This window comes from Perca fluviatilis, chromosome 8 (assembly GCF_010015445.1).
Source record: "Perca fluviatilis chromosome 8, GENO_Pfluv_1.0, whole genome shotgun sequence".
NCBI classification, from domain to species: Eukaryota; Metazoa; Chordata; class Actinopteri; order Perciformes; family Percidae; genus Perca; species Perca fluviatilis.
The window spans coordinates 14,642,221-14,668,144 of record NC_053119.1 but is presented as its reverse complement, the minus strand read 5'-3'; the positions used below and the strand labels follow the sequence as shown (position 1 = coordinate 14,668,144).

Below are 25,924 nucleotides of genomic sequence, written 5' to 3'. Positions count from 1 at the left end.
TGATATTTTACATGGTACTGACAACACCTGAATACACACAGGTACACATACAAAAACAGATAGACACTAGTAAATTTAGACAGATTACAGTAGCAGAGTAAGAGAAAGAGACAAATAAAGTGAAAAAGCCAGGCATGGTATGATACAGAGGAAGGATAAACTAATAACTAGGTTTTACAGAACTGAGGAGTAAGAGAGGTGGGAAGACAGATAAACAGGAGAGCTTAAATGGGCATGGCATGAAAGAAACCTTGTACATGAAAATCCATGGTAACAGTGATAATGAGTATCCACATGGAAACAAACACAAAGAGGGCAATAATTGAAAATGAAAGAAGTGCCAGAGTTTAGAGGCTGAAAACCTTGGCTCATGTCTATGTTAATGTAGTGGAGGTAGGAAAGAAATTAAGGTGGTGAAGGAGGAGGGCAAGGAGAGAGGAGAAGCCAGGGGTGGTCTGTAGAGTGACATGAGAGGCAGCATTTCTTAGAGGGGAGTCTTACAGAGCCTGACTGGGAGACACAGCACACTTAATCCAGCTGCCTGGGAGGGAGAGAGAGAGAGAGAGAGAGAGAGAGAGAGAGAGAGAGAGAGAGAGAGAGAGAGAGAGAGAGAGAGAGAGAGAGAGAGAGAGAGAGAGAGAGATCTCAGGACAATCTAGAAGAAGGAGCAGCCAATTTTCAGCCCTTCAAGCTGATACACACTCCCCTCATTACGAACCACACAAACAGGCTTTTCCTCTCACACATACACACCACACCTTGACAGGTGGCCTCTGCCCAGATCAGTAGCTGTGGTAGAAGCCATCTTAACTGACTCACTGAGGTTTGAGCTGAGGTTTGGATCCTCTCTGACTGTTCGAGCGTGAGCAGAGTTAGGAGAGCTCAAGCTTCACTTTCTTCTCCAGTGCAGAGAGACGGCACGCCAGGCACGAGGCTCCCCACTCCTCCCCTCTCCCACTCTGCCTTTTTGCTGGGCTCCAGTCCAGAGAATGACTGGCTCCAGTGGACCCAAGAGGAACACAGCCTGAGGATACAGTACAGCAGCTCCAGCCTTGCCTGCCTGCCCGCCTGCCTGCTGGGACACAAATGCACTGAGGTTTTTACAAATCATCTCCAACACCTTTCCGGGATTCAGATTTCTTTTTTTTTTTCTGTCATCAGGTAAGAAAGACTGTATCTAAGCTGGGCATACAGACAGACAAACAAACAGACGGACTGACATATGGACAGAGAGCAGTGGGCACTGCGGCGTGAATGTAGCAACTGGACTTCTCTTCTCCCTGGTTACTAAGACCAAACAAGGATAACAGCCAGAGCACTGTCCACCGAGGTAGTGGGTGGATGCAGCTTTCATCACACGGCTATAGGGGAACGCAGATACTGTATAGAAGCTGCAGAGTATCTAGTTGATCCTCACTGTGGTGATCGTCAGAAAATGGACTGTTACCTCCAAGTAGACTTTTGTTGGATTGCTATCTCTTATTAAATATTGTTTGCAGGAACTTGTAGGGCAAAGACTTTTTTTCTATTCATGGACTTTGCTGCCCGTGTTGAGTGGACTTGCAGGATTTCGGTGTATATGAACGTGGAGTGTGTGTCTCAATGAGGATGGCAGAGTGCATAAGGACTGTGTATCTGACACTGATGCTGCTGTATCTTGTTCTGCTGGGCACGGCTCACACAGTCCACAGCGTATACCCAAGGATACGGCTCTCCCACAAAGGTAAGAAATACAGAGTGTGTATTTCTTTTATTACCTTTAACCTACTCTGGCAACACATTGTTATGGTGCACAAATACAATCGCTCCATTGTGTTTCACCAATATAAAGGCAAATACATTGTTTAGGTGATGCAGCATATGTGTGTTAAACTGTCAGGAATAGTAAATGCAGCCTAAACCGAAACTAGTATTCTCTGTTCAGTGCCTTCACTGGAGATTGAAAATAAGACAGGTGTAACAGAACAGAATTTTTCACACTTTAATAGTCTACTTTCCATTCTTGGCAGTGTACATGGCAGCCTTTTTTTGGTACCACTAAAATTAGCTAAATAAAGGAATGCACATAGTTTTTTTCTTTACCTACACTGATTGAAAAAATTCCAACCAAAAATGCACAAATATAGAAAACGTGCTGAGAAAAAGTCAGGGAAGCGACATCCTCTGTGTGAATAAAACAAGCCGCAGGTTATCATTACCATGTAATGAGATGGTCATTGAAGATTTATGGTTCTAGCCTGAGAGAAACAGTCACCATGCAAGGTTGGATCTGACTTTGCGAAGTGCATACTTTTTCACCCACTGATAATCACAGAGCTTCCTTGTAGTTTGTTTTGATTCCTCGGCCATGCGGGCAGAGAATCCACAATGTGGCTTTCTCTCATGCCATAGTGGCAGACTGATGTATTTTTTTTTTGGGGGTATGGTAATGGATGAGGCTGCATAGAGAAAAGTGTTTGTCTGTGGCTGTTTACGTGTGTGTGGGAGTGTGTGATATGTTCATGCACTGGTATGTGGACTGATCGTTGTGTATCTCTTGGACAATAATGGGGGTTTTATCTTTGTAGATAAAACTCCTGAGTAAACATTAGCTTTTTCTCACAGTTACTTTGATCTCTACAGCAACAGAAGGTGATGATTCCACATAAGCCTGTTAGTAATGGTTGAATATAGGTGTGGAATTTAGATGGTCAATAACTCATATATAAATATGGTGCTGTGAGTCTGAGAGCTGACAAGTCTGGTTCATCAGTTACATCTATGAGCAGGGTTTGCCGTATTACGATATGCACAGTATTTTTTATTTCTCTCTTTTTTTGCATACAAAAAACTATTTTCCAGGGAGATGTAATGGAAATAGAAATTGAATGAAGATAAAGTGAGAGACAAAGACAAAAAAAGAGATTGGCTCTTTTGGCCACAGTAATGCAAAAACTCATATTTCAACAAAAGTGAGCAGATCAGTGCTGATGTGCTTAGTCATGAATGCCACGTAAATATTGTTATGATCGTGACTTAGATGCTGATGAATATCGCCCCAATTCATTAGCTGCCTGAGGGGAAAGTTGCTACAGTGATTGGCATCCCACCTCTCTCTCTCTCTCTCTCTCTCTCTGCCTCTGATACATGTTCTGGCTAGCACAGAGGGCCAAGAACAGGCTGCAGTTGGATCCCATCATTATGGAATGAAAAACATCTAAGCCTTAATATATGCCTCATGGGCTCTGCCGGTGATTTTTGCACACACACACACACACATACACACACACAAACACACACACACACACACACACACACACACTCACACACATGCACAGGCAGAATAGTGTAAATTCCACACACACCACTGTCTTCGATGCACTTCAGGGAGACGAGGAGGGATGTGGTTTTAACTGTTCACCCTTAGGACCAAAAAAATATTACCATAACATCTGGTATCATAACAGGGTGGAAAAAAAATAGATTCTGCTCCTTGACTGAAAGATTGATAATGGGAAATAAAAGTTAATATCGGTACAGAAATATTTTTACCCTACTTCTGGTCACATTGGCACATACCAAGTGTTGGATCGATCGAAATTTCAATAAAATATCGGATCAACTTTCTCCTGGTTTCTGGGAATGAATTCCTTTGGGAACATGATCATGTGTTTCAAGGACGACCTTACTACCATCGGGTATAGATCTCTGCATACTTTGATGTTAGCCACACCTCACTCTTGGTGTGGAATTATTATCTTCTATTCCCCATCTTCTTGTCTAGACTTCAGGACCAGTGAAGATTTTTCTAAATGCAACTGATTCACTTTCACCCCAATCATCCTTTCATTTGCTTACTCCACTTCCAAAAGGTTGTTACGTAAATCACATAAAGTATTGAATTGCAATTGCCGACGCATAGCTGTCTTTAAAAAAGAATTGAACCTAATCTTTAACTACACAGCTTCCAAAGACCTTAAACACAAGCTAAAGACCTCAATTGCTTTTACTTTTGCCCAATCAAACTCCCTAAATCCTGGGTTATTATACAAAGAAATGCCCTGCAGGGAGATGTGCTCACTAAAGAACAGAAAGTTTGTATACTATTGTTTGTGCCTTTGGACACAGATCCATGAGATTTGGATTTGCATCGTCCAGGGCTCTTGGCAGCAGCTTCAGATCTCCGGGCCTGTGGTGTGAAATGAGCTCTTCTTTTAGGATGCCCATCAATTCTGCTGCTAATGAAGCTGTTGCGCAGCTAGCATACGTCAGAGTCACAACAGATTGCAGGTAAGTGGCCAGGCTTAGACTTATTTGCCTCTACAGTACAGTCATAATGCTTGGCATAAGCTGCAGAAAGTGTGATACAGCAGTTTTCTTAATAGGGACGACCTAATCAGATTAAAGTCACTTCCAAAAACTCCTCATTTGGGCATAATTTAATATGTTTCCTAATTTAGTTAACTTTGCACTAGTCTCACTTTGCCAGACCATCCACACGCTGCGGAGCGGATGAGGGTCTGGCTAGTCCACACAGCATTCCAGGATGGCAGAAAAACGTGATCTGGTACCAATCACAATCCTCATGGGCGGTGCTAAGCTAAAATTGTGCATGAGAAAACTCAGATTTGACAGATAGTCTAGCTAGCTGTCTCAACTTACCCTGCAGAGATCTAAGGAGCAGTTAACATTAGTCCTCATAAATCCACCGGAAAATTCCAACACAAAGAAAGCAGAAGGAAACTGACAATGGCGTAAATACATGAATCCGGCGGAATTTCCTGCGGCACCGGAGCAATCCCGGAAGTGGAACATCAAGGATATAGACTAACTTTGCACTTACTTCCGAAGTTCCTGTTATTTCAGTCATATCAGTTCATTTCAATGCTGTGTTTTTGGACAAATCAGGAGAACGCATTCCTGATTTAGTGAAGCCTAGAATTTCACCCCACCCATATTCTGTAATAGGTAACTGTCCAGAACTGCTCTGGTAATGTGCACTTAAAGAAACCATTATCTGATAAAGAAAAGAAAGACAAATGTGATATTAAAACTAAATTATTATATTTTGTTATTATAATGTTATTGTTGAAGTTAGGCGTGTCTCTCGTAAAAGAGTTTAGTAAAACTGTTCATGAGGGCAGCTATGGAAAACAGAATAAAACTTGACCATTTCCCAATAATTAAATTGACTCGGCATACCATCAGCATGTCTGCCAAAGATGTGTTTACAATACTTAAAAGTCATAATCGTTTAGTAAGGTATAGTATAAATATTTTTTTCAGCAGGTCTGTGAACAGTGAATAAAGTTATCCGGTGATGCTAAGCTGTTCTGACAGGGTTAACATCATACTGTATATATTCGCTTATATAAATAAACACATGTGCTTTCCCTATTTCAACCCAACATTTACCTCATAGAAAAGTTAAACAAAAGTTAGTTAAAGCACTTAACAGCTGGAGTTACTCATGCATGTACGTTTGTGCATATACTGAATGAATGAGAACATAGGTGAGCACATCAAGCTTGAGAAAAAGCATTGGTCAACCAATACTAAACACATTTCTTTTCTCCAGCATTTACCGTGAAACTGTGAGATTTAAGCACAAGGGGCTGAGATATGTGCATGTGTGAACACAGGGATTGCTCAGGTAGCAATTACTGTATGGATGAAATCCCCCTTAAAGCTGTAATTTCAAACCTTCCTCTCCAGACAAGAAACCACTCTCTCTATATATTTTACAACCTTGAAATAATGTGGCTGTAGGTGAATGTCTTCTGAGGGTGAGATGGGGAATACCAGTATGGCCTAAAGTTGTGTCTGCCTGAAATGAAATTAATGATGGGGACTTTTATTTTTTTATGTTTTCTATATAAAGCTAATGTGCAAAGTGAGTAGTCCCATTAACTTTCTTCCGCCTACATGTGCACCCCATAATTAACATTTACCACATTGGATCGTGGCCACGGGGCAGCCATAGACCTTATATCAAACCACTGGAAAATGGAGGCCATGGTGATGATTAGATAAATCACACCTTTTAGGTCAGCAAAGGAAAAGGGGTATTTTCTCAACCCCCTCCCCTACACAATCACCTCTCCCTCTCTCTCGCTTTCTCATTTAGTCTGTGTACATCACCAGCATCCCTTTCTCTCCCATTGTGTTATGTGTGTGCTCTCCAGTTCATTAATGAGATGTCCAGAGGGGAAGGCAGCTGTTGAAACTCTAATATCCTTTCTGACCTTTTCCCGCTGAATGGATCAGGGAGAGAAGATGAGTTACGGTTTGTGACCTGCGAAAGGAGAGAAGGCACAAAGATTGTTTGAGAACTTCAGAGAGTATGTTGCAATGCTATAAGAGAGAGGGGAAAAAAGAGGATGGAGGATGTTAAGTGAGGGGAGCACTTCAAGACACAGAAATGCCAAGTGGGCTAGCCCCCCACACACACACACACACACACACACACTTCTCAAACCAAAGTTACACCTTTGCAAGTGGGTATAGCTAATTGCAAGCTGGCAGTTAAAAGCAAAGCAAAACTTGTTCTCTTTCATTTCGCCATGTCAACTTGTGGGGGACAGAGAAGAAACACAGAGGAGAACTGTTCATCTGGAATATTGCAACACAAATTGTCGGTTAAACTTTCAATAACAATAAAAACGGAATAAAGGGAATAACTGATGTTAAGTGTCTTCTGCTACTTAAACAACTGAGGAAAATGTTGCTTTGTATATTCCATGAAAATTACAGTACATATGAAAATCTGTTTCATGGGGCTTTTGACATATAGCTATAGATTGACACACAGTGACCCACATATGAATAACTAATTCATTTGGGCAATGAGGTCATATAGAGTACATGCGGTAGTTTGGAGCTGATGGAGAAAGGCTTTAATTAAACGTCACTCAAATACGGCAAACTCATGACACACATTATGTATGTAAATACCTGCAGGGTTTGACTAAGAGGTATACTGTATCTGTTCAGGCCAATAACAACATCAACTGTCAGTTCTCAATGTGTTCTCCTGATTTATAACATCAATCGGGTCATATTCTTACAGTCATTGCTTAATACAGAGAAAGACATGCTGCTCTCTTTCTCTCTCATTCTGCTCGCACACCCCATGTGGCTTTAATTTTGCTCTGTGACATCATCCCCCCCACACACACACTATAGGATACTGGAACACAAGGCTGTATACCGATAATGGCATAACACCCCACTTCTCTAGCTCCTGACTCCACCCCCAGGGGCTCAACAGTCTCAGGCCTCGACAGCACAAGAAGAACAGAGTCCCTCCTTATTCTTGTCCCCTTTAACTCCAGCCCAATCCAATCTTTCTCTTGGTTTCTGTTCCAGCACAAGTCCCATAACTCAATAAGTAAACCAAGCTTATTTCAACGGAAATATGAGACTACCTACCACAAGTTGTAAATCTGACATGAAATGGCTTAGTATTGGCAATAGATTAAATTACTGTATGACAGCAAATTTAATTTGTTTTTTAATTTTTAAGAGGAGCTGTTGTATATGAACTCCAGAGTGCATTTATCTTTGACTGAACATGAATACCCCCCAGTGACTTATAATCAGAAGTAGATTGCTACTGCACACACACACGCAAACACACATGCAAACACACACACACACACACGCACACACACACACACACACACACATGCACGCATGCACGTACCCACACACACATACACACACACACACACACACACACACATGCACACACACACACGTGTTGTTGTTTTGTTGTTCTCCCCCAGTTAAAACAGTATTTCCATACATGGATAAAGAGGAGATCACAAAGTTTATTTGGATTTCACTTAACCAAATCTTCACAAGCATCTCTCAGCAGTCCTCAGACAGCCGATGAAAGTGTCTGTCTTGAGGGAGTCCTTTTTCCTTGTGTTTTCCATTTGAAGTGGGATCACAGTAGGGCCATGTGTCTCCCTGGCTCAGTTGATGATGGAGAAACACCCTCCTCCTCCTCCTCCTCCTCCTCCTCCTCCCTCCTCCTCCTCCTCCTCCTCCTCTCAGTTCCTTAGCTGATGGCTAAGGAGCCCTCACTGGCTGCAGATGGCGAGAAAGAGAAACAGAGAGAGAGAGAGAGAGAGAGAGCGCATGCGAGAGAGAAAGAGAGAGAGAGAGAGAGCGATAGGAGAAGGGAATTGCGGAAATCCCCCCTTTCCCTTCTTCAGTCTGAGCAATGGCTGCGTCTTTGTAACTGAACATAATGACAGAGGAGAAACTGTAAACAGCATTGTGCGCTTTGAAGTGTCTCTCAGTGTGTCAGTGTAATCACATCCACCAGTTCTGTTTTATAGTAACTCTGTAATCATGAGTAGTTAAGCTGATTAATCAGCACCTTATTATAAATGTGATTATAGTTCCTTATCACTTGTACTTGCATACTGGTGAGGAATGGATGTTCTTTGTTTTTCTTTCTTTTTTTCTATCCTTCTCTATCCTTTTTTCTTTCAGTTTCAAGATCCAAGCTGGTTATTGTTAGAGGTTCCTCCTTTTGTTTAATCACGTGGGCATGGCATATAAACATTCTAGTTCAGAGTTGAACACTATGGATCTAAAATATCATGTTTACAATTCTACACATGCAAACAAAATTATAGAACGAAATGTATCTGTTTTTTTGTGTTTTTGTGTGGGAGACAGTGTGTGCATCTGGCTGTGTGCATGTGTCCATATAAATCAGCTGCCACTCATGATTATTAACAAAGACAAGTGAAAAGTAGATGAAAAAAAGAGTTTGGATATGGACTGTTTACTCCATCACTTTAAATAGCCGTCTACGTCTGTCATCTAAATAAGTGGTAGCAGATTTGGCTTCACATAAAGAAGGAGCTGATTGTTTGAGAACTCCGGCCTAACACTTGTAGAAAAGTTGGAGTGGAATGTTGGAGGACTGTCCTTGATCCAAGTTCAGCTTAACTCAGAGGGGACTGTGAGGAGATAGAGGGGAGAGGCAGTATGTGTGTGTGTGTGTGTGTGTGTGTGTGTGTGTGTGTGTGTGTGTGTGTGTGTGTGTGTGTGTGTGTGTGTGTGTGTGTGAGAGAGAGAGAGAGAGAGAGAGAGAGAGAGAGAGAGAGAGAGAGCTCCAAGTGTGTGTGGATTAGATGATTACAGGAAGCATGTCTGAGCCCTGGCAGGACGCCACTGCCACATCCCCTCAGTTTCTGCCACCTAACCACCCGAGGTCTAATGCTACTCAAACAAACAGTCGCTTGTCTCCAACATAGAAATCTTATTAGCAACAAAATATACACAATCACCCACTCCTGTGGATACCTAATCCCATGTTAAACAAATAAAACCTTCTACTGAGTGTATGCTGTTCCTATGAGTAATCTAGAAAAAATTGAATTTAAACACTCTCTCCTTCTATCTTGGAGATCAAGTATCACTAAAAATACACAGATGCTAGGAAAACAAATCATTAAATTACCCCCTGTAACCCCAGCATGTAGAGACATATCAGCAGGTAGCATTTGAGGTAGCATAGTATTACAATCATGCTGGAGGTAGCCATTTTTTCCCCCTCTTCATTTATTTAAAGGGAGTTTCCTGAAGAGAATTGTGCATGGATGGTTTAATGTGTGCATTAACGTGAACCCAATGGAGAGAATACAGCCTGTGCAATTATAGATTTGATCACAAACCCTGGTTTGTCTGCTTGAATCTGTCTGAGGTTTTAAAAGCTGTGCTAACACACACCAGATACCCATTTCTTCTTTTACAAGGACACCTGGTCCAAACAGGTCATGTGTTAATGAAAGGTTTTTCAGGCCAATGTGCCCCAGAGGAAGTGCACACCTCTGGGGCTTCAGCACTTTAAATCTTTGTTTAAATCTTTCAACCTCAACCTCTCCAGAAGCTCACAAAGAGCAGGTATAGAGGAGCAGCCTGTCCTGTTCAATCAGGTAGATGCAACTGGGTGTGTTGCATACTATCTGTTTCCACTATAGTCGGTGATTATTCTGATGAGTGTGTGTTTATAAGTAATGACACATCTGTCATGGTCCACTGCTTCCTTTTTAAAGTATGATTTCACATCACCTAAAGCAAGACAGGGAGTGGCAGCTGATCTCAAACTACTGGCTGATAAAGAGACTGCTTCCGTTTCCTGTCTGATAAACCTGCTTCCTCCTGGAAAAAGAGACCGTAGACCATGCTTTGTACATCAAATGTCCCTCGCATTAACCACAACATCTTTCCCAGGACTCATATCCCGCTTCTTCCATCCCTGCTTCTGCAAAGTGTCTTTTACGGATGTCCTATACGTTCTCCTCTCGGTAGTCCTTAAAGCAATTTATTGGTATGTACTAGTGCCTGGAAGGTCGGCTTTGAGCTGCCTGTACTCTTTTATACCATGTGAACTTTTACTGATGATAAAAGAAGATATTTCTATGACCAAGCGACACAGTGAGTGGAGGCATAGGTGACATATGAGAGGGAGAGATGAGATAGAAAGATAACCCTGCTGTTGCTCTTTGCCATTCTCTTGGGGAAGCTATGAATCAGAAACACATGTTGCGATTGTGCCCTAGGCCATGGGAGCAGTTGGGACTCAGACGCAGGTTACTGGAGAAGTTAGAAATCCCTTGAGAATGGGGTTTGGTTAAATTCAGCTGGTTAGTACAGGCAAGAAGCAAGATGAGGATTCACGTTTAAAAAGAGATGAAAGTTCTGTCTATCCTTCTGTCTAAAGCTGCAGACTTCTATTGTGTTGCTATAATTTTTTGTCTTAATCTCTTTGTGTGTACGTGTTGTTGTCTGCAGAGCTTTGGCAGCTGAACAGAACCTGGGTGTTCCAGGGACACGGAGCGTCTCTTCAGCCCCAGACCATGCTTCTGGATGAGGGCCACGAGAGGCTTTATGTTGGGGCCAAGAATACTCTGTTCTCCCTTAGCCTGGACCGGGTCAACACACACCACAGAGAAGTAGGCCTGTTTTCATACCCCCCCCCCCCCACCCTGCCTGTTAGGAAGTGAGACATGTTGAACTCACAAACCAATAGGGCAATAGGTTAGCCAAACGGAGGGTGCATGTGTGCATCTGCATAGGTCTGTGTTGAGTATAAAACAATACTTTGACTAAGTTTTTATAATTACAAACTGAAAAGGTGGAATGATAACCATATGAGTATGCAATGAAGATAATGGTTGTTTGGTCACATTTTCAACTATACAGTACACTTAACTATGTGTACAATATATTTTCTTTCTTTTTTTTTTATTTAGAGTGAAACAACTTATTTGTAAGTATGAGTGCAAAAGTATTTTTTTTTCACAGATTCAGTTTGCCAGTACAGAATCTCAGATCCAGGAGTGTTTGATGAAGGGAAGGGATAAGGTAAGGTGCACCCTCTACATGGCTGCATACAAATATATAGACTTAGACTTAGACTTCTCTTTATTGATCCTTTTGGGATGACTCCCGCAAGGAAATTGGATTTCCAGCAGCAGATTTTAGCAGCTTACAAAACATTCTTTAAATAAAGAGGCATAAAAAAACAGAGTATAGAAAAAAATACAGTATAAGAATAACAATAAACTTTTAGCTAAATATTTTTACAAAAAAAATAAACAAACAGTAAACAACAATAAACTACAGATAAATAAAGATATATATATATATATATATATATATATATATATATATATATATATATATTATATATATATATATATACTGTATATATATATGATCTCAAATGCCCAGTTGATAATGTGCATTAACTTGGCATTCACATATAAAGTAAAATTAATTTATAATGTAAGCCGATAGATCCATTATAAACATAGATATTGCCAGCATGTATGGATTTCTTTGCATATCTCAATGTGCTCATTAACCTTTGTTTAACCTGAATTATTGATGTTATTGATGAGGCAGTAAAAGACCTGGGGTCTCATTTATAAACATGGCGTACGCACAAAACAGGGCTGGAAATGTGCATACACATGTATGTTTTATAAATGAGACCCCCGGCATTTTTTCCTGTACACCATTTTCTCTTGCTTGGCCTCAAAACACCCTCATGACCCCTCGCCCAACCACCCTCTTCCCTCATCTCTGTATCTATTCCAACAGTCGGAGTGTGCTAACTACATCAAGGTTCTGCAACAGTACAACCAGACCCATTTGCTGGTCTGTGGAACAGGAGCCTTTAACCCCGTTTGTGTCCTGGTCAGAGTGGGACATGCAGGGCGGGTGAGTCTCAAAGAAAGAATTAGAGCTTGGTTTCACAACCAAATATGCAAACGGAATTCAAAGGGTCCTGCCAGAGATCTTTTCAAAGTCAAAGAACACTTTGACATTACTTGACTGTTCCATTGTGGATATTTATAATTAGGTTTTTTCTTACTTTGCCTGCTTAAAAGCTGTGGCTGCTTTTTGTGAGCATCAGATATTTACTGCAAAGAAATGGCAGCAGAACTGATGATTATTCCGACACAAATGCCAAATTTCCCCTATGTTTTTCCCTCTTTAGTCGAAGTAGCCTAAACCTTCTTCACACTGTTTTGATGTTTCAGCCAGGAGCTCCTAGAACTGTTAGTATAGCTTGGACTCCTGAGCTATTACATAAACTCATGCTACTACAGTTGAGTTTATCCTCCTAGCAACAAGGAGTGATGTGAGGTGGAGATGGAAAAGACAATGAGTAAGAGAGGGTGGAATTTTTCTTTTCGTCAGAGGGAGACAATTGTTTTGCATAAAGTTCTCACTTATATGGAAAAAAGCTGACAACACTTTGGTACAAGTGACACACATACAGGGAGAACCAGGTTCTGTCGGAGCACGTTTCAAGAGGTCAGGGAAGACTAATGTGTGTGTGTGTGTGTGTGTGTCAGCTGCACAGGAATGTTTTGCGTGCATTATGGTGTTCATGAAAAATTGCCTGCATCCATCTGTGCAAGCATGTTGGTCCACAGTGTGGACCAACATATCTCCCAGATGTCAAACATGGAACAGTCCCAGATGTGTGTGTGTGTGTGTGTGTGTGTGTGTGTGTGTGTGTGTGTGTGTGTGTGTGTGTTACAGTGCGAGGAGGTTTCCACCCTGCATTCCAACACTGGTCCAGTATAGGTCGACCAGGCCTGTCACACCATCCAAACAGGAACCACTCTTAGCCATCACTCATATCATTGGAATGCTCATAGAGTGAGCCATATAAGCCACTTAATCTCTCTACGCTGTTGCCTCACATGAATTTCATACTTGCTGTATGAGATTACATCAAGTCTGCGATTACCATTAAGCTTGACATGAATAATATTTACATAACAATTGCCATTTATCCAACCGACCAATTAGATTAGATTAGATTAGATTCAACTTTATTGTCATTTAGCAGAGTACAGGTACAGAGCCAATGAAAAGCAGTTAACATCCAACCAGAAGTGCAAAAGAAGCATTAAATACCAAAGTGCAGGTTGAGTACAGTATTCTTTGCACGTGTAGACGATGTAGACGTGTAGAGATTAAGTAGACGATAGAGATTAATTATGTACAACAGTGTATAGTTAGATAGATCCAGGTTTTCCAGATTACATGTCTACAGTGACAGATAAGGAGTATAGAGGGTTATGTACAGAGAGTATAAACATATATATATATATATATATATATATATATATATATATTGCACAGATTTATGGGCAGGTTATGGAATATAAAAAATAAATATATTGCGCAGTTCTGGGTGTTAGCAGTGCAAGGGCATTGATGAAACAGTGCAGGAGTAAATGTAAACAGGTAAACAGTGTAGAAGTAAAAAGTAAACAGGTAAACAGCTAAAGTGCAAGTGCTAGACAGGAGGTGAAGTTGGGTTCAGCAGTGTTACAGCCTCTGGAAAGAAGCTGTACCTGAGCCTGCTGGTGCGGGAGCGCAGGCTCCTGTATCTCCTCCCAGATGGAAGTAGGGTGAAAAGACCATGGTTTGGGTGGGTGGCATCCTTGACAGTGGTTTTGGCTTTGTTTGTACAGCGTTTATGGTATGTGTTGTGGATGGAGGGGAGTTGGGAGCCATGAGTAACAAATCAAGAGGACCACTGGCCCAGACAATAAAAAAAAAAAATCAGAGTACTGCATGTAGAGCAATATTGTACCAACCTATTTTACCTATTTTCTGTTTGGTTTTGTAATTATATGATGGATGACTCGAACCCTGAAACTGACTTCTGTTACAATCGTATGCCAAGCAGTAGTCACAGCACAGTAGGGTTCTGTGGCTGCTCATAAATCAATATATGACATCCCCTCTGATCTGCCAGTGACAGTCATAAACACTGTGTGGGACATAAGATATGAGCTGTGTTTCTATAGGGAGTTAGGTCTATGTATGTATGTGTGTGGGGGGTTATGTGTGTGTGTGTTTCTGCCACCTGCTGTGCAGAACAATACGATCAGAAGAGTAAAAGTAGTGAACTCATTAGAGAGCAGAGCATTGTTGGTTATACACATCCAGTCAAAATCTACATTTGGTAATCCATCACTCCATGTCTCATCCATCTTTCTTTCTCCTTCTCATCCATCACTTTCTGATCCCTCCTCTCTCAAATTCATCTTTCTCTCTCTCCACACACGACCTCCTAGGGTTTGTCTGGATGTTGTTGAAGTCTTTGCCAAGGGTAAAACTTTTGGGTGTGTGCTTGCTGTATTTATATTCATGCGTGTTTGTGTATAACTATGCCTGTATCCATGTGGTGTTCTCAGGACAGGTTTGCTCTTGAAGAAGACAGTATCATGAGTGGCAGAGGACGCTGTCCATACGACTCCAACAGTCCATGCACGTCTACGCTCTCCAGTAAGACACTGCTCACTCTATCACTCATTGTTTCACCATCAGCTGAACTAAAAGCACAGTTGTATGTTTTCATTCCTACCATGCATTTCCACATTGAAGAGAGATGTGCTCACTTTGTTGACCTCTAACCAGTCAATACTGCCATCGTGTGGTCATTTTTCATGCCTGTATTTCAATCACAGTAAAAGGGGTTTCACATTTACAATAAAATATGCATTGTTATTAATTGAGGGGTTGTGTGTGTGTGTGTGTGTGTGTGTGTGTGTGTGTGTGTGTGTGTGTGTGTGTGTGTGTGTGTGTGTGTGTGTGTGTGTGTGTGTGTGTGTGTGTGTGTGTATACATTAGGAGGAGAGCTGTACATTGGCCTGTACACTGACTATTGGGAAAATGATGGTGCTTTTTGTCGACTTAACAACCAGACCTACACACGCACTGAGAGAGACGACAGGCAGCAACTAAATGGTTGGTGTACATTACAGGGAATGATCTCCCTTTAAATGCAATGGAGTGCAAACAGATATAGTATATGTGGTAGCAAGTCCTAAGATATATATATATATATATATATATATATATATATATATATATATATATATATATATATATATATATATATATTATGTTCCTTCCCAAACCTGGTAGTTTCATGAGTGATAATCATTAAAGAAAATGTGACACTGGCAAAGATGTACTATAACTGTTCTTAACATGACTGGTTCTATTTGAGGATTCATGAGGTCATGTTGTTTTATTTAATTTATTTTTTTAAGTAATGAAACAATATGTTCATATGTATAAAGTTTTCTCCCAGACCAGGTTTGACAGTATAAAGTTTTCTCCCAGACCAGGCTTGACAAATATTTAATTATTTTAAAGAGATCCCTACCATAGAAAACTTCCATGAGTATGAATTTAAAATGAACAGCTTATTATGGGCTTACTGTTTGCACTACCTCCACTACCTTACTGTTTTTAACTTCATTTTATTCACTTTTATTCCAAGACTTTTGTTACAAATTCTTCTCCCTACAGAACCTAAATTTGTGGGGTCAGCGGTTATTCCAGACAATGATGACAGGGATGATGATAAAGTTTACTTCTTCTTCACTGAACGAGAGATTGATGCTGAGGGAGTGAACAAGGCTGTGTACACTCGTGTGGGGCGAGTCTGTGCGGTGAGAATACAAATGCTGTAGAAAGATTTCTGGCCATAATTCAGCCAAAGTACTGCGCTCACATCCTATATCTGCCTTCATCTTTCAGAATGACCAAGGAGGACAGAGAATGCTCGTGAATAGATGGAGCTCCTTCCTGAAAACTCGTCTTATCTGCTCTGTGGCTGGACCAAATGGCATTGACACACACTTTGATGAACTTGGTGGGGCTACAAGGGAAATCTTTACATACCTTACCTTATTTATTTTAAACTTTGAGGTTTCTGTGCTTGACAGTAATGTACACATCTTCATCTACATTCCTCAAGATTTGGATCAAGGACTTTTGTTACATTGTGTCTGACCTGCAGTAGTGGAAACCAGTAGGCGATTTGAGGGGTGATTCCATCCCCCTAGCAAAATGACCAAAATACATGCCCCTTGTTAACCGGTAATATTCTATAAACTATAAAGCTCTGCCAATCACAGAGCTAAGTATTCAATTTACATAAAAATAAAGAAAGGGTAATCTTTGAAAACCCCAGAAACTTTTTTAACAAGGCTCACTGCTGTTCTGATGGTATTTTAAAAATCCACAAAACATACCTATCCGTCTGCTGCAGGATAATATATTTCTCGATCTGTTAGGAGTACTAATTGTAATACCTTGATTTACAAAATTGTACTTTAACAAACGGTCTCAACCATGCTAGCAGCTTTGTGAAGCTGTACTTAGCACAGCAGTGCTTTGAGCTGAATGCTAATGTCAGCATGCTAACTTGCTCACAATCACAATGACAGTGCTAACATGTTGATGCTTAGCAGGTATAAAGTTAAAAACTAAAACACTAAAACACAACAATCCATTGACTAACAAACAACGGCTAATTTCTACATTTTGTGTTTTAGAGGATGTGTTTGTGCTCAAGAACAAGGATGGAAAAAACCCAGAAGTCTTTGGCCTCTTTAGCACAACAAGGTGAGTGGAGGGTGACATCAGCATTTCATCATACAGTCACAATTTTACTATCCATCAAATCACTAATACAACCTTCTTTTGCAGTGCGGTGTTTAAAGGCTATGCAGTGTGTGTCTATCACATGGATGATATAAGAGCAGCCTTTAATGGTCCATTTGCATACCGAGAGAGACCTGAGCATCACTGGACACCATATGAGGACAGAGTCCCCTACCCTCGCCCTGGATCTGTGAGTCTTAAAGTCTGAATAAAGTAATGTTTATGGGATGTCATTCCCGAATGCACCCACATTATGCATTCACTGCACTCTCTATTAGTCTTTGCCCATGACAGACGTCCTTTGGGAGGGACAGTGTTAAGAGCATGTAGGACAGCTCGGCTAAATGTCAGCACTGTTGTAGATACCTCAGCAGGTCATACAGGGACAGCCTGTGCCAGACTAAAGCATGTCAGCTTTTTTTCTACACTGCATGAAGGGCCAATGTAATTATTGGCCCTCCTGTGTCTCTGTCCCTGCTCATTCCTTTACTCCCTCTATTTCTGTCACACCATCTCCTTAACAGTGTGCCAGTAAAGTGAACGGCGGTGGCTTTTCCAGCTCCAAGGAGTTTCCCGATGAGGTTTTGCGGTTTGTGCGCTCTCATCCTGTGATGTACCGTCCAGTCCTTCCCCAGCACCGTAGACCTGTCCTGTTGCAGACAGAGCCAGGCAGAAGAAAGCTGACCCAGATCGCTGTGGACCGAGTCCAAGCCCAGGATGGACACTACCATGTTCTCTACATCGGCACTGGTACACACACTGTAAAGAATGAATACCTATTGTGCTTTATCCAGAATGCCATATGCATGTTACTATTGGCAAAAAGAAAGACAAATACTCTCCTGCACAAACACGTTTTGCCATCAAAACTGATATTTTATCGGCAAATAAAAGATAATATTTGTGAAACAATAATACAAAAGTTGTTGCATAAACTGACCAGTTTTAAACCGGACATTTTGAAAAGAATGTTATGCCATTACCTGTAAAACATTTTTATAATTAACATTGTAACATTAATGTGTACTTTTATTAGACGACTCAGTGGTGTTGAAAGTTATCACCATCTACAACAAAGACACGGACACCATGGAGGAGGTGCTGCTGGAAGAGCTGCAAGTATTCAAGGTACTATAATTTTTGCAACATAATGTGACAACAATGTAACCAAGCATAAATCTGCCTTTTACTGCATACATCTCACAGTCGATTATTGCTGCAGTTGTGCAATAATAGGTAGTATTTTGAAAAGACTGATTGCTGATTTGCTTCCTTTCCATCATCAGAGGGGCGCAAGTATGATTGAGCAACCAGCCTGCCGGGAGAGATTTTCACAATTTGATTTGAATATAAATTCTACTTAGATCAGTAACATTTTAAAACTTGTTTGCAAGCAGTTGCTGCTGCCATTTTAATTTAAGGCCTGATTTGGGATGGATAAAAGTTTGACGAAGGCCTCCAGTGACAAAGAACTTCATGTCAGCTCTTGTTACTTCATTCGTATAGCATATGATGAGCCACTGATTCATATTCATGTTTGAATAACAGTTAAATGTGTCCTGGTTGCAGGTGCCAGCACCAATAAGAGAGATCATAATCTCACCTAAAAGGGTAAGAGGAATATCTGAATCATCACTTTGTTGTTCATTCATGCAATTCTGTTGTTAGCCACAAGATGTTAACGTTGGAACACTTTCCATTGCTTTGCATTGATATAATACATATATGTACTGTTGCCTACCTGTGGCTACACACACACACACACACACACACACACACACACACACACACGCACATATATATATATATAAACTGTGTCTTTATATTAATGGTCTATGCTGTTGGGTTCACAGCAACAGCTGTATGTCGGGTCAGAAGTGGGTGTGGCTCAGGTCAGACTGCATCAGTGTGACCTCTATGGCTCAGAATGTGCTGATTGTTGTCTGGCCAGAGACCCCTACTGTGCCTGGGATGGTCTAACCTGCTCCAGATACTACCCTGCTGGAGTTTACACCAAAAGGTAACAGCACACACACTAAGACAGAACCCATCTTTTCTCCCTACAGATGTTGTGTGTGTGTGTTTGTGTGTGTGTGTGTGTGTGTGTGTGTGTGTGTGGTTTGTCTGTGCCAGCTGTTCACACCTTTTACAGTACTTCATAGCACTTCAGTCCATTATAGCATCTTGCTCTGAATGTCACAATGCTCTGAAGCTGGTTTGCTAAGTCGTTATCATAGACTCTGAGAGACATGACAGCCAGGTGTTGTGTGATCAGTATTCTCTTTCTCCATCTTGGATTTCTTTTTATTTCCTTTCACCCATCTCTCGCACTTTCATCACATGTTACTCACAATTACTCTCCCTCTCTACTTGCCTCACTCCCATCTTAGCAGACGATTCAGGCGGCAGGATGTTCGCCATGGCAACGCCGTCCAGCTGTGCAATGGGCTGCAAATTGATGGTTAGTGTATAAAATGGCTGTGTGATGGGTGTGTGTGTGTGTGTCTGTGTGTGTGTGTGTGTGTGTGTGTGTGTGTGTGTGTGTGTGTGTGTGTGTGTGTGTGTGTGCGTGTGCATGGGCATGGGCATGCTTGTGTGTATTCACTGCTATAAAAAAATGTGCCAGACAAATACTGTGTGCAAGCAAGGGAATGATGCAGATCTTTAAAAGCACTAGACTGAATATCAAAAAATATGAACTCTTCATGTGTCATTGCAGTTAAAACTAAGTGCTTAGTGTGTTTCTAGCGAGGTGATAGATTGGGTACAACAATCCACTCTGTTTGTCAGCTAATAAAAGGTCACGTCAGTTCATTGCAATCTCTCTTACCTCACTATTTTTAATGTGTGTGTGTGTGTGTGTGTGTGTGTGTGTGTGTGTGTGTGTGTGTGTGTGTGTGTGTGTGTGTGTGTGTGTGTGTGTGTGTGTGTGTGTGTGTAGATGAACAATGGCACAGAGGTGAAGAGAGGCTGGTGTACGGTGTGGAGAGCAACAGCACTTTACTCGAGTGTGTCCCTAGATCACTCCAAGCAAAGGTACTCTGGTTCTTACAGCAAGACGGAGAGAAACATGAGGTGAGTTCAATGGACCTCTACATGAAAACATACAAATGTTAACATACTGAACATATATTACACTACAACACAGATACGAAAATATACAATACACTGGGGAAGAAAGTTGCACAGTGGAGGTGAGGTTTAGTTAACTTCAATCATTGTGTACTAGACTTCCAAAAACACATTTTTCTTCCAACCTCTATAGATCTGTCTAGTTGTGTAAATAGTTTTGGTCCATGTTGAAGCCTCACTGCCATATATCTCAAAACCTTATAAAATACATTTAATCAGAATAGATGTAAACATTATATTCAAACATGTATTGTATAGTACAGTAAAACAGAAACCTGCAGTATACAGCATACAGTACAGGCCAAAAGTTTGGACACACCTTCTCATTCAATGCGTTTCCTTTTTATTTTCATGACTATTTACATTGTAGATTCTCACTGAAGGCATCAAAACTATGAATGAACACATATGGAATTATGTACTTAACAAAGAAGTGTGAAATAACTGAAAACATGTCTTATATTTCAGATTCTTCAAAGTAGCCACCCTTTGCTTTTTTATTAATAAGGTAAAAAATTCCACTAATTAACCCTGACAAAGCACACCTGTGAAGTGAAAACCATTTCAGGTGACTACCTCATGAAGCTCATTGAGAGAACACAGAGGGTTTGCAGAGTTATCAAAAAAAGCAAAGGGTGGCTACTTTGAAGAATCTAAAATATAAGACATGTTTTCAGTTATTTCACACTTTTTTTTTAAGTACCTAATTCCATATGTGTTCATTCATAGTTTTGATGCCTTCAGTGAGAATCTACAATGTAAATAGTCATGAAAATAAAAAAAACACATTGAAGGAGAAGGTGTGTCCAAACTTTTGGCCTGTACTGTACCTCACAGAACCTTAAGTACAGAAGTCACTGTATTGAGTGCACTATTGATGTTCTTAATGTGTCCTTTAGTTCTGTAAATTCCACTTGGGATAAGAACAAATGCAGCAGTCTGAATTGACTATTATATTGAAATTTATGACTTCTGTTTATTAAGTTTTTCGGTTTTGTCATGACAAGATTACATTGTTTTTGGTTGATTGTGACAACTTGACATTAATCAAAGTGATGATAAGAGCAATCCGCCATGGAACAAGCGTGCCTGCTCTGATTGGTGAATTTCACGTTACGCCCAAACCACACCTAGCTACTTGAGACCAACCCATTTTAGATTTGCGTCGGGCGCAAGACTCATTTATCCCGCCGTTATAATAGCAACAGCGCCCGAGATCCGCCCACAAAGCTACTTGCGTTTTGCGTTTCATACTTGCGTTTCAGATCGTTAAAATAGGGCCCTAAATTTGTTTTGGATGTCTTTGTCATGACAACTTGGTACAACGACATTAACCAGGATGACATTACCAACTTGACATAATGTCATCCTGTTTAATGTCAAGTTGTCTTAATAAGGACACCCCAAAGAAATTTAATGTCAAGTTGTCATGACAAATACATCTTCTGGTAATGTCATCCTGGTTAATGTCAAGTTGTCATTACAAAGACATCCCAAACAAATTTAATGTCAACTTGTCATGACCAAGACAACTTCTGGTAATGTCATTTTGATTAATGTCAAGTTTTCATAATCAAGACAACCCAAACAATGTCATCTTGTCATCACAAAAACCAAATGACCCAGAAGTCATAAATGTTCATGATGTTTATAACGTTTATGACACGTTCATGACAGTGTCATGTCATAGTTATGACAGTGTCATGTCACGATTATGTCGATACCTTCAAGTAAAGTGTTACCCTTTTCACTTTCATGTAGGTTCGAGGTGATGAGCGGATTATCATGACCTCCCACGGGCTGCTGTTTTTACGAGTGAGAAGCTCGGATGCTGGTGTGTACGTTTGCCAGACTGTGGAACATGGATATGTGCACACATTATTACGCATCTCTCTACACGTGCTCAGAGGGGAGAGGGTGGAGTCAGCGATCCACAGGGCTAATGATGGGGATGGAGAGAAAGCTGCACCTCCATGCCACTCCTCTATGGGCCACTCACCAGGCCCCAGCATCAGCCCCAGGGCTCTGGTGCCATCCTCAGTCCCAGGCCCCCATTCCAGGCTGTGGTACAAAGAGTTTCTCCAGCTGATTGGCTATGGGGATGCCCAGAAAGTAGAGGAGTACTGTGAGAGAGTGTGGTGCTCTGATAAAAAACGTAAAAAGACCAAAAGGAAGTATGTTCCTCCGGGTGGCGAGAAGAAAGGGAAAGGGAGAGGAGAGGATAACTCCCACCGAGCGCCCAGGCACACCTTGGACACCTGAGGAGAATAGAGATTGACTGCTCACGCACACACACACCCACACACACACACACACACACACACACACACACACACACACACACACACACACACACACACACACACACACACACACACACACAGACACACACACACACACACACCCACACACAAACACACACACACACAGTCTAAAGGTCAGACTTCCTCAGTGTTTGCACCATGTCAAAGGTTTTCACAGTGAAAGACATGTGTAGCAGGCTGTCTAGCTGTTGTAGCTACATTTATAGTATCAGTAGTTTGACTATGATGTTTGTATGTTATGTTATGTTATTTTAAAAAGCAACTTTTTGGCTTTTTTGTGTGGTGTAAACTGATTATGCGGTGCAAACCCAGGGTAAATACAATATATGTCAGTGTCAGAGCAGAGGGCCTGGGAAGAGATGGACGACTGATTTAGCGACGTTGCCTCTGATCTGAGACAGAATATAATATATTAGCTCCTGTGGACTGACCCAGCCCAACCCAGCTGTCAATCCAAACGCACACAGAGACTTGCTACACTAAAACTATGCCCCACCTCTCATTCAATGGCTCAATATGACAAACTCTTACTGTATCTATTATGAGAGAAACTATGTTAAAGGTAATGGCCTTCTAATCTTTTTTGGTACTATGATAACTTATTTTCTTGGTCTCTACTTTGAGTTATGTAGTTGTTTTTAGATGTCATGAACTGGAAAATATAGTGTTGTTTTTGTACAGTGGAAAATGCCTTGAGCTTTATTATACTGATAATTTGATTATAACATGGCTGTGGTGTGTGTGGTTATAATGGCCACAATGCATACAGTAAGATGTTGCAATGCCACTATTATGGATATTTGAGGGATGTTTTAAGTATAAGTATGCCCTCAATGGAAATAATTACTATTTAAGCACTTGTGAAAACAGTAACAGTAGTATGAAAAGTGGTCCTATCAGTATATATTATTGTTATTGTTAAGTGTGTACATTTACATCTACAATTGTGATCAAATGTACCAACAGGATTGTGTATTGTGTATTGTATTTATCTCAATTTAGGGTGGTCTTTGTGTGTACTTCTGGTATCTATTACTGTGTATACAAAAAGTCATCCTTCACTGCTGGCTGCTCCCTCCTCTTTCCCTATTTCTCCCTCTCTTACGTGTTCTCCCTATCTCCCTCTATCACCCTTTCCTACCCCTTCATTTACCCTCTTTTGTTCATCTGTAATGATGTTGCAGATGGGATTCATAATTACAACACCACATTCCCTTCAGTAGAAAAAAACATACAAATAAATGTTAGGGTGACCATCCAAGCATGTCATTAGCAAAAGTGATGAGTCAGCCTGATGCATATTCAGTTAATCCTAAAATGACAGAAACATCAAAGAATTTGATGTTACAGTGAAATGCATTGTAGTGGTTGTGCTAACAATAGAGTCTGGAGGATCACCTCTTTTTCAATGTTGTGCCTTATTTGTCACTTTAGAAATTTGACCTTGTTGTATTTCTCATTATCATAATGAGGTAAAAACAATCGCTTGGCCTTATAGTGTCATTCTCCTTGAATATTCTTCAACTAAGAGCTTTGACTTGGATTGAAAATGCTGTGTCTGCTATACCTCTTATAAATACCTGCCATTAAAAAATGATGGACCATCCTTCCCTCGTGTCACCTCTGTGGTTTAGCCAACAGTAATGACAAAGTATACTCAGTCCACGTCCACACACAGACATATTGAGAGTCCGAGCCAATGAAGCGGAATAAAATGAGGTTGGGAAAGAGCCATGTGCAGTAGTCACTTAGATTAAAACATAAATTTTCATATGTAATATTTTATTTTATTGGGTAACTACTGTAAACATGATTAAAAAAGTTGCTATGTTTCCTAGTATTGTAGAATGGTCCATATGCTGGTGAAATACAAAGTCTAGTGTAACTGGTAAGGACTGGTTATACTTTTTTTAACTGTGCACTAGGACACCACACTCATTCAAATTCTGTGTAGGTCTACCTGAGTCAGTGGGGTGCTGAAGGCATTTGAGAATGGAATTCATCTTGCTGATATATTCCACATGGCTACCATAGCAACAGGCTCTGAACCAGTTCAGTTCTCCTCCTCATCAAAGCTCTCTCTCTCTCTCTCTCTCTCTCTCTCTCTCTCTCTCTCTCTCTCCCTCCCTCTCTCTCTGTGTCAAGTTTTAACACTGTTACTCTGGCCACTGGGCCCCCTCTAGTCATGGTCCCTGTAGCCACTAATAGATCATACTCTAATGTATACTGGTCCTCTTAGTTAAGCTTAAAAGTGCCTTCTTTTCTGCAGGGATTGAAGCTGGCATTTGCCTGCTGGATGGAGCTTCTGATCCCACAGTAACATGCCATTTGGGAACAGATGCAAAAATAGAGATTCATTTGGAGCTGCACATATTTTCTTCTAGACATCAATCATTTTGAGGTTCAAGAGGTCAATAAGAGGTAATGAAATACTGTAAATCCATTCAGCAACAAAGAGATTAAAAGGTCAAAGGTCACTAATAAACAGGCTGCTGTACATGTTTCAGTCACTGTGTGAAGATGACAGTGATTATCCTTTTCCTCTATTGGCACCCATCTCCTCTTTTTCCTGCCGCCTTTGTTATCCCCACGTTGTGCTGTTTCTATCAGGAGCCAATGCACCAGAACGCTTTATTACAAGTGAAAATGTCAGAGAGAGAAGGAGAGTTTATGAGGCGGAGGAAAATGAACATTGGAGGACAAAGAGTAAACGAGCCTCGACAGCCAGTAACACTCCACATGCTGTCAGTGTGAACAGTATATTGTGTGTATGTGAACACGTTTTGGCGACTTTTTTGGGGTTTGCATACAAGTCTTGATGGTAAATAAGAATAAAAGCACGGCAAATAGAAACAGATCTCTCTCTCTCTCTCTCTCTCTCTCTTCTTCCTTTGCTTTAGTCTTATCAGTGATATGCAAGGCACACACCACCATGGCAAAATGTCTCTTGCTTTCATACCATTCACTTCATTAACTCTCGTTCAGTCTTTCATCCTGACCTGTAAGCTACAGATTAAAGCCTCTGAGAAATAAATTGATGTTCATATTCTGGATTTACTTCATTTAGGTTCTTATTACAGCGCTCCATCGCACCTCAGTGCTTTTAATATTTCCAAAAGATTCACCATGTTGGATTTGCTCCAATCTGTGGCCATTTTATATTATGTTTATGTTTATGTGTCCAGACAGAGCAAGTCTTTGTTTTCGGCACAAAGGTGCAAAAAGTGAAGGTTAAACATCAAATACAATACTCTTCGCATTGATAAGTGATCCGATAAGTAAAGGGGAACTACTATCAGTAGAGGCACAGGCAGTAGGTTGCCCTGCATATCAGATTAGAACAAAAGGGACTCTAGTTTCTAAGTAAGCTATATATGTTTGTCACCAATAGATATGATGATGACATACACACACAAAATACATAAAGGGAATCTGAAATAATATAGACATGAACACATTGTACACACAAA

At 40.8% G+C, this 25,924-nt stretch overlaps 1 protein-coding gene across 2 annotated transcripts; it reads left to right on the top strand.

The window, feature by feature from the left end:
- The first annotated feature begins 644 nt into the window (after nt 1–644).
- Nucleotides 645–25,307, top strand: sema3e (sema domain, immunoglobulin domain (Ig), short basic domain, secreted, (semaphorin) 3E). 2 transcript variants are annotated; one of them, XM_039808787.1, is made up of 17 exons: nt 645–1,723; nt 10,798–10,958; nt 11,311–11,370; nt 12,112–12,231; nt 14,736–14,826; nt 15,172–15,288; nt 15,859–16,001; nt 16,090–16,204; nt 16,890–16,959; nt 17,044–17,188; nt 17,523–17,748; nt 18,035–18,126; nt 18,568–18,609; nt 18,852–19,018; nt 19,392–19,459; nt 19,940–20,073; nt 21,892–25,307. In XM_039808787.1, the coding sequence occupies exons 1-17, from the start codon at nt 1,603–1,605 to the stop codon at nt 22,390–22,392; spliced, it is 2,373 nt and encodes a 790-aa protein (XP_039664721.1). In that variant the 5' UTR covers nt 645–1,602; the 3' UTR covers nt 22,393–25,307. The 2 variants fall into 2 exon arrangements, with proteins under 2 accessions (XP_039664721.1, XP_039664720.1); XM_039808786.1 differs by having other exon boundaries at nt 646–1,723; nt 19,389–19,459.
- Nucleotides 25,308–25,924: the final 617 nt, after the last annotated feature.